The sequence below is a fragment of the Porcisia hertigi genome, chromosome 15 (assembly GCF_017918235.1).
Source record: "Porcisia hertigi strain C119 chromosome 15, whole genome shotgun sequence".
Taxonomy (NCBI): Eukaryota; Euglenozoa; class Kinetoplastea; order Trypanosomatida; family Trypanosomatidae; genus Porcisia; species Porcisia hertigi.
In genome coordinates this window covers 257942-267295 of record NC_090574.1, presented here as the reverse complement: position 1 = coordinate 267295, position 9354 = coordinate 257942, and the positions used below count along the sequence as shown (strand labels likewise).

General features: G+C 55.9%; 3 protein-coding genes across 3 annotated transcripts; all 3 read right to left on the bottom strand.

The window, feature by feature from the left end:
- Positions 1 to 1420: 1420 nt before the first annotated feature.
- JKF63_06094 (uncharacterized protein) lies at positions 1421 to 2140 on the bottom strand (the record flags this gene model as incomplete). Its single annotated transcript, XM_067902046.1, has 1 exon — positions 1421 to 2140. The coding sequence occupies one exon, from the start codon at positions 2138 to 2140 to the stop codon at positions 1421 to 1423; it is 720 nt and encodes a 239-aa protein (XP_067758393.1).
- An 842-nt stretch (positions 2141 to 2982) lies between these two features.
- JKF63_06093 (uncharacterized protein) lies at positions 2983 to 3972 on the bottom strand (the record flags this gene model as incomplete). The annotated part of the gene is made up of 1 exon (XM_067902045.1): positions 2983 to 3972. The coding sequence occupies one exon, from the start codon at positions 3970 to 3972 to the stop codon at positions 2983 to 2985; it is 990 nt and encodes a 329-aa protein (XP_067758392.1).
- Positions 3973 to 6920: 2948 nt separating this feature from the next.
- On the bottom strand, positions 6921 to 8786 carry JKF63_06092 (uncharacterized protein; the record flags this gene model as incomplete). Its single annotated transcript, XM_067902044.1, has 1 exon — positions 6921 to 8786. One exon carries the CDS (start codon positions 8784 to 8786, stop codon positions 6921 to 6923), a length of 1866 nt encoding a protein of 621 aa, XP_067758391.1.
- Between the last annotated feature and the right edge of the window lie 568 nt (positions 8787 to 9354).

The following is a 9354-nucleotide window of genomic DNA, read 5'->3' as shown; positions in this document are numbered from 1 at the left end:
GAAGGAGCGACATCGCACGCACAGAAGAGGGGGAGGGGGTGGGGAGTTTTGAGAGAAAGACGAGGCAATGTAGATGAAGAAATACTACAAACCGCGTCAAGAAACATATATATATAAATATATATACAGTATATATATATACTTATACACATATGTATATAAATATAATATATGCAGAGAGGAGGAGAAAGACGCGGCAAATTGTGCGCGTGTGTGGTCAAAGACACGGTGCCCTGCTCGAGTGCGATAAGTGAAACGGAATATTACCTTCGGTCATGGGAGCGCGGAGAAGGCGGATGGGAGATAGGGTGGAGAAAGAAAGAAATACATGTATTGCCCGAGCAAAGAGGTACCTGCGAGCCCCCCCCCTGCCCCGGCAGAGGTTCGTCAGCATCGATACTCTCTTCTCGCTCCCCCCTCTTCCAAACCCACGTAGCATTTGCACAGATGGCGCTAGGGTTAATGCCAGGCTGCACCTTCCGTGTCAATTGACACTAGTGTGCTGTGTGTGTGTGTGACACACTCTCACCCATCACACGACCTCTCCCACTCCCCCCTCCCCCCCAAAAAAAAGGGGGGTTGCGAGGAAGCGGGTGCGGCGCAGTTTTGTGCAGATGATGATAATGCGCTAATTGCACAGAAGAGATTATCAAGAATACACACACACACACACACAAACACACACAGACACCGGCACATGCACAGAAGACACTTGTAAGGGAGGGAGAGGGAGAGGGAGGGAGGGGGAGGGGGAGGTAGAGGAGGAGGCCGCGGATGCGGTGAGCGAGAGGCAAGGGGAGGGAGTGCCACCACGGGCGTCTCTTTCCTCTGAGCCAAAAACGCTGTCCTCCCCTCTGAACAACCACAACCACACAATCCTCCCTCGGCTGCATTTTATTCCCATTTCTTTCTCCTTCCCTCGCTTCTTGTATTTGAGTCTATTTGGCTCAATAGGGAAATTCATCACAGCGGCCTGGCCGCCTGGCCGCCGCCGCGCGAAAACTTTTTGCCTGCTGAGACAAAACATGAGGGGAGGAGGAGGAGGAGGCGAGGGCGGGGGGAAAGTAAAAAACATGCGGGATACATACATATATACGCACAGAGACACAGAGAAATGGAGGAAGGGTGAAGGGAGGGAGGGGGGGTATGGTGAAAGGGCCATGCTGCCCCCCCTCCCTTCACCCTTCCTCCGCCTCTAACTGTGTATGCGCAACTAAAAAGAGGTGAAGAGCAGCCAAGGAATGAAAAAAAAAGGCAGCGGGCGGGGGGGGGGGGGAAGGGAAGGGAAGAGGTTTGTCGTGCGGAGAGTGTTGCAGCACCGTGGTGCACCGGGGGCTTGTGCCCTTCATCTGCACACAGGAGGAGGGAGAGGGGAGGGGCGAGGAGGGTCCCGCACGACGCGCCTAGTTGTCTTTGATGCCTACTTTGGTATGCAGTCGTAGCCGAAAAGCAAGGCGTGCTCCTCGTCCTCGGGTTTGCGATAGGCTCCTATCTTGCGAAGACCCATCTGGCGGTGCGGTAGGGATGAGCTCATCAGTGACGATGCCGACCCCTCGTCGGTGGCGGCGGGAGGCCACCCCACAGTCTGAGCGGTGGTCGCCGGCCCGTGCGGGTAGCGCTTCTGCAGCGTGTGGTTTCTACGGCGAGCCTGGAGGTATTCCTCGGTGGTGGTGCGCGCGGTAAGGGAGTATGCGCTGTCGACTGGGTCCCACGGAGCCCTCGATGCCTCTCCCGGCGCTGCCGTTGCCGTGTTGGTCTGGAGAGTTGAAGATGGGGCCTTCGCCGCCGCCACCGTTGCCGCTGCAGAGTCACACAAAGATGACGGAGGTGCCCTCTTGTACAGGATATTGTAGAGCTCTGTGTTGTTGTCGGGGTTCACGTACGTCTCATGGCGTGCCGCATCACGTGCGCGTGTACGCGCTACTGCTTGAACCTCTTGTTCTGCCCGCTTGTGCTGTACATCATAGGTCGACTCCCAAACCTCTCGAATGCTCTCCTCCCGCTGTACCTGTTTGACCCAGCAGAGCGAGGAGGCTTGGGAGTTCTTCATACCCATGGCAATCGTGGTGGCTGGCGCATGCGAGCGGGCGAACAGCGCCGGATCGATGGAGTACACGAACGGCTTCTTCTTGTGTGGCATTGTTGACCTGGGTGGGTCTATGAGTGTGGTGGGCAAGTGGACTGAACGGTGCTTATGTGGAGTACGAGAGGCAACAGAACTGGTTGGGGAATATTGCTTGATGATAGTGCTGGTTGCTTGCTGGTGTGCGCTTGTGACCGGGGGTGTTCGCGCGCGCGCGCACGTGTAATCCTCCTAAGGAGAACCTCGTGTGTTGAGTGGAGCTGACACTTTGTGAAACAGAGAAAGAATGGCAACGAGAGAGAAAACAGTGTGTATACCAGGAGACGTGCAGAGACCACTGAAGGAGATGCGTAAAGGCACGGAAGGCCCCACCGCCGCCAAACTCGTGTCCGGTGCATTACACACCGATCTCGTACCGAAGAGGGCGGCAGTAAGGGAAGGGGGCGGGGGTCTTCGTTCTCTCTACTACGGCCTTGAGTGTTCTACATCAGAATACGAGAGCTGGGAGAATGTAGTTTGACGCTTGACGTGATGCGAGAAGCGGGGTCACATTCGACTCCGCCGCTGCCGAGACACACGCACACATACGCTCAGAAAAGATCCGCACTCCTCCCCGCTCTCCTTCCCCCCCCCCCCCCCCTCACTCAGCACCATTCTCTCTCCCTCCCACCGGGAAAGAAAAAAAAAACAAAGATATATCTTTTTTTAAAACAATATGCTTCCACACAGCAATCAACACACCGTCGCAATAGCGAAAATATAGCCTAGTTGCCCCAACGGGGGGGGGTGGGGTGGGGTGGGGTGGGTGATGTGCCAGTGCCGGATCGGATACTTTCTTCTTTCACTCTAGCGTCCTTGTTCATTCTTCACAGCCCAACGCGCACCTAGGTCAGGAACACTCAGGATTTTAGCCCAAATCCTGGCTTATAGGGCTCCCATGGGACCGCATTCGCAGAAACTTTTATCTTCACTTGATGCCCAAGAACATCTTCACGCAGAGGTGCCCAGCCCGAGTAGCTCATCACCTGGTAGCGTAGCACCACCTCCACTGTATTGCCGCCGAGGGAGATATCGTCGAAGGCATCCACGTAGTACTTGAAGGAGTCCTTCAGCACGATCCGCTTGTCAATGTGGTCGATGTACAGCGAGGGATGATCGTGGTTGTCACTGCGGAGAGTCCGCTCGAAGTCGGCAAGTTGCTGCCGCTCTGCGTTTGTCAACAACGGTGTCGCAACAGGCCCCTTCACTGCGCTCGTTTTCTCGGTATCACTCCTCGATGACGCAGCACGCCGCTCTTGGCGACGCTTCTCCGCCAACTGCGCCAACTGCGCCGGAAGCGACACTGGGCGCAGCACGGCATCAAGTATAGTTACATCGTTCTGCACCACCGATTTTGACGAGAAGCGCGCGATAAAGGAGACGTAGATTGCTTTTGTATTCCAGTCCCAGCAGGGAGAAAAATCTACAGTGCCCGACAGAAAGAGTGAGACGCGCTCAGTCGTGCGGATGCCGAGGGAAAACCCTCTTGGTATGTTCGCTCGCTGCAACGCCTTGCGCCTGAGGTCTTCGTGATTGTCCTCAGGGCTATCCGCTGTGTCCACGATTTCAATGTTCGATGGGAGCCGCGTTGTCGCCTCACTGTGGGCATCGATACCGTTTACAGGTAAGTAATAGGCTGAGGCGTCAGGGGCCGTGCTAGACAGCAATGCTGAGCTACGCACACGGTAGAGCGCTGAGGTGCTCGACACACGCACATCCGAGACGATCGGACACGGATTCAGGACGACGCCTCGAATAATCGTCGAGGTGGCGGTGAGAAGCGCCCCGGTCAGGACGGCCAAGAAAGCTGAGGCGAGGATGTCGAGGAGGCGCTGTCGTGCTGAATGCATGATTGTTGTGCGTGATCGAGTGCAGATGTTTGTTCAAAGTGGCTTCGTTTTTTTCTCGCTTCCTCGCACACACACACACACACACACACACACACACACACACACACACGCACAGAGATAACAAAAAAAAGAAGGAGGGGGAAAAGGCGAAGGAGAAAGCGAAGACGGGAGTGAGTGGGTGAACTATTGGTTTGTATATAATCATATACACATATGCTGCCTCACATGCACATGGACACCGCGCGCGAAAGGGGCGAAGCGTGCCGGGTGGGGGGGGAGTTGTAGAGTGTGTTTAGTGAGCCCAATGACGATTGTGGCTAGTGAAGACTTACATGGAACGAGGGTCTGCCGCGTATCCCCTCCCCCTCCCTCCCCCTGCGGGCGCCCGTCAGCCGGATGTGTGAGACCGAATAATCAGTCCAGGAGAGAAAGGGGAGGGATACGCGGCAGGATACACTCTGAACACTATCGGATAAAGGGGAGGAGGTCAACTACACACCCATACAGAGGAACGCAGTCATTATGGAAAGATTCGCCACCGTCAGCAGCTGAACGGGGCACATTGCCTGCGATGCGGCGCTGTTGCGGTTCCACTCCGGCTGCAAGAGGCATTCGCTGCTCGTGTCTGGGCTGCTCTTCGCGTCACCTTCAATACGTCCGTTGCAGCAGATTTGAGCTTGGTGATGCACTTGGAGTGAGCAGTGGTACTCCCCCCGTGTGGGGTAGGTCTAGTAGATTCGTGCCACACGGTACCTTGCCTGCATCCGGATATTCGGCGCTGCTGCTGCTGTGGTGGTGGGGGCTGGCTGCGTACTGGCAGCACACGTGCTGAACACTCGCGTAAAGGTAGGCATCTGTGTAGACGCTGGGGATGGCGGTCTGGCAAAAGGCGCGAAGAATCGCCACCACCGTGCACGCGGTCGCAGTTGTGTCGTCATACATTGTCACCGGCGGCAAATGGGGTGCGGTGGTTCACGCTGTTCAAGTGTCTATCGTCGATGAGCGGCATGGCAGGGGTCTCTGTTGCGGGCTGTACATCCTGGCAGCACATCACCGACGCACCGCCATCCTGAGTTCCCGGATACAGCCGGCTGGCGCTGATGCTGCCGCCAGGGGCTGCAGCTAGGCGATTCGAACACACTGACTCGATGTCACACGCAAAGCTTGTTATGTCAAGGCACTTCTCGAGGTTCGTTTCTTCTCTACTCGCACAGCAGTGCTTCTGCGTAAGACAGAGGCCGTTGAGAGGGCAGTAGGTGGACGCTTGCATGTAGGGGAAAGAGCGGGCGTAGATATCGCACTCTGAAGAGACATCTTCGGCGGTCTTGAATCGCGTGTGCACGGCGGACACCGCGGCTCCGGCAACCGTGAGGAAGACGAGGAGGAGTGGTGCACGTAGCATCGGGACCGACAGCGGCGCTAAAGAGGAGGAGGAGGAGTGGGGGGGGGCCCTCCGTTTTTTGCTACTCGTGTCGAGGTGATTTGAACCGGCGCGAGTCATGAATGAATAAAAAAATTATAAAGGGAGTGGTGGTGGCAAAGGCGTGACAGACCCGATCACGCGCACCGGGACCACGCAACCCATTCGGCGTTGAGGGGAGGGGGAGAGCGGAAGGAGAGAACAGAAATGTGTGGGTATACACACACACACACACACACACACACTCCTACCGCCTTCAAGTGTTTGCCTGTCTGTCTGTCTGCCTGTGTGTGTGTGTGTGTGTGTGTGTGTGTGTGTGATGAGGGTTTGTTACACCGTGAGAAAAGAAATGAGAAGGACCAGAAGGGGAGAGGAGAGCGGCGGGATGACACAAAGAAAAAAAAACATATAAAATATCAACAATATGCAGATAATGAGTGATCTGCGTGGGGTGTGTGCCATGGACTCACAAAACACAACACACGCAGATCGAATATATAAATTTTAAGTATAAGTGAACATATTCAAGTATAAAAACTCCTTCTCCTGAGAAAAAAAAAGGTGCGCGTGAAGGATAAAGTCAATGAGAGGTAAAATATAAATATATGCGTATATGTAGACTGTGAAATGGAGGGGGGGAGGGAGGGAGGGAGAGAGGGAGGGGTGTTATGAGGCCGTGGGGTGGTGGTGGTTTGGGAGGCTAGTCACTACAAATACGAGAAGGGCGCAGTCAACTTTCCGTGCGCAACGCCGCCACACACACACAAACACACATGTATATATATATATATATTGATGTTGTGCAGTGGAGACGTCTGCGTGGTAGACGTGTTGGTGTGTTTCTTTTTTGAAGGCTGAGCCGTTAAGCAGTGACAAGTGGCACTAGCGGCAGCAGCAGCAGCAGAGAGAGGGAGTGGGTTGCCGTCATGCTCCGCTGCCTAACAGGGGGGGGGGAGGCACAACTAATAGGGGAGGGGGTGCGGGGAAAGAGGAGGCAAACATCGAGGAGGACTGAGCAGTTTGTTCGGCAAAAGAGAAGCCTACGCAAGAAAGCCATCATCTCTATTCCAACACCTTTTTTTTTGTTCCCATTCACTTTGTCATGAGCAGCCTGACACATGTTTGAGAGGGGAGGGGAGGGGGTACACAGCGGGTCGTGAGGTTCGCGTTTTTTTTTTTTTGGAGCGGGGGACGGATGGGATGCGATGGGGTGTGGGGGATGGGGTCACATGAACAGAGAGAGCGCGCGCAAGAAAAGTAGTCCGAGAAGAAAAGACGGGTGATACCTTGGCAAACAGAGAGAGACGGAGACACACACACACACACAAAAAAAAAAAGGCACCAGCAGCGGCAGCAGCAGTAGTACAATTGCTCTTCTTCTCTTCACCGCATGACGTTGTGCCACGAACAGGCCTTGAACACAGGCGCGCACAGGGGGAGGGATGGTCTCCACTACACTCAATGCATACACACACATATACATGCAAGCAAATGGAGAGAGGGAGGGAGGGGGGGGGTAGGCGCGCTTCTATTCTAACGATCTGCAATTCTTCTTTGCGGCGCCTGCTTCTGTGGTCGCCCATAACGCACGCTGCATCTGCAACTCCTTCTCCAACACATCCGACAGCGCACGGATGCGGTTCTTCAACACGTTGTTTTCCTTCAGTAGGACGTCGTCACCATCAGTGGGTTTGGTATCGGGATGTGCCATCTCGGCTGCTGTCATGCTTTGACGCTCGACCAGGAGGATGTATTGAAAGGCCTGCCTCAGTACCGCGGCCAACTGCTTCGCAGAGGCCGCAACTGCTGGCGGGGTGCTCTCCGGATCCACCTCGGGCGGTACCTCGTCACATACCTGACGTATCCACTCGTACAGAGACCCGGAGTGCGGGTTGAGCGGCTGTGACGGTGAGAGTGGCCGTGAAATACTGAGCTGCTGCTGCTGCTCACCACCTTCACCACCACCACCTCCACCGCCACCACCTCCACCGCCGGCCTTTCGATAGGGCGCTATCCGTGTCGCGGCCGCTGCGGCGTTGTTCAATCCATTGCGCATACCACTGACGGTGAAGGCGGTGCTTGTTTCGCTGCTGCCATGGCCTCTAGCGCCGTTCGCCCCATTCATTACGTCAGCCGCTACCCGCTGCCAGTGACGTGTGTCCTCTTGAGTGCGTTGCAGCTCCGTTTTGTACGCCGCCACGAGCTCATCGTCGGCGCTGCTCTTTTCAAGAATCGTATCCACGTAGTTGCGCAGCGTGTCGAGCTCCGACTTCATCGTCTGAACTCGCGCCTGCAGGGCAGACGATTTTATCCGTTCTTCCTTGAGGAGGTGCTGATGGTGGGCGAGGTCAGCGGTGAGCTCACGCAGCTGCGCTGCCCGTTGCTGCTGCATGATGTTCAGTCGATCACGCGCGTCGTCGTCGACGTCGCGGCGCGCGCGACGCCCCTGGGCGGCGGTGGTGGTGGTGGTGGTGGTAGCGGCAACCGATGGAGCTTCAGCCGTGGAGTCGGTATCCACGGCGAGGAAAGCGCGAGCAGGGGTGTGCGGGGCTTGCGAGTCCGTTCGTGCATCCACTCCGTCGTCGCTGCGGCCGCTCTGCACCACTGCCCTTGCCGCTTCCCGTTGCGCGTCTTTCAACTTGCTTTTCAGGAGGACAATTTCTTCCGCACGACCACGCCAACCGCCCCCATCCGCGCTACCGGCAGATTTTCCACTGACAACTGCTGGGGCTGCCGTTGACCCACCACCACCCGCACCACCATTCAAAGCCGGCGTCGCACGGCGAAGAAGGCCGTCCACTTCCTTGGTGTCATCTCGCAGTCCGACTTCGCGTTGGATGAGGGTGCGCAGAGCAGCATTTTCTCGTAGCACCTCTGCCATGGCAAGCTCCTTCTGATGCAGTTGATCGTACACGCGAGCCACCGCGACCGACGAGCCTACGGCACCACCACTGCCTCCGTTGATTTTGCTGCCACTATTCTTGCCCTCGTCGTCTAGACCGGTATCTGCTGCCGACGACTTACAGTTTCCCTTTCCTCCTCGATCACCAAGCGACGAGACCGTTACTGCAGCGACCAGTCGCTGCGTCTTCTCCTGTTCTGCCTGGAGCGCCTTCTGCGCTGCAGCCAACCGTTGCTGTGTTGTGCCAAGCTGCACAGTCAGGTCCTTGTGTTTTTTGATGAGAGTGAGATACTTGCCCTCCAACGCTTCACTAAACGTTCCTTTCATTGAAGATCTCGACCCGCCTCTGCCACTGCTGCCTTCACCCGTGTCGCGGAGAGCGATCTCATGCAGGGCATCGCGCAACTGCTGGACTTCCGCTTTACTGGCAGCGAGAAGTACCTCAAGCGGTGCGGCAGCAGAGGCGGGGGAGTCCGAAGAAGTGAGCGACATGTGACCCGTAGGTCAGCGGCATCCCAGGGGGTGCACTCAACCTCACAAATGAATGCACACGCACGTACAGAGCAGCAGCACTGCGCCAGTTGGGCTCCCCTACACCCCCCCTTTTTTTTCTCCTCTGACGTGCGCGAACCAGCCCTTAATGCAGATGCGGATGACACCTTCTCTCCATCGAAGAAGAAGAAAAAAAAACAGAGACAACACACAGCAGGTCTCTCTCTCTCTACATTAAATATATATATATATATATATATTTAGTTTTATATATCTGTCCTGATGAGAAAGCGTGATGGCGAGGACACCCTGTCTGTCTGTCTATGTGTATGTATGTGTGTGTGTGTATGAAAGCGGGGAGGATCGAGGCAGCAGGAGACGGGAAAGATCGAAAGCGCGGAAGGGAAACGGACACGGATTTCTACTTGGAAGGGGCAGGCTTGTACTGTGGATATGGAAGAGGCATCAACACAGGACAGAGGGCGGGCGGGGAGGGGGGGGTGCGGAGTGCGGACGGTTCCACGTTTCCCTCGCTTCCTTTTTTTTTCTTTCTGCGCTCGAGGCGCCT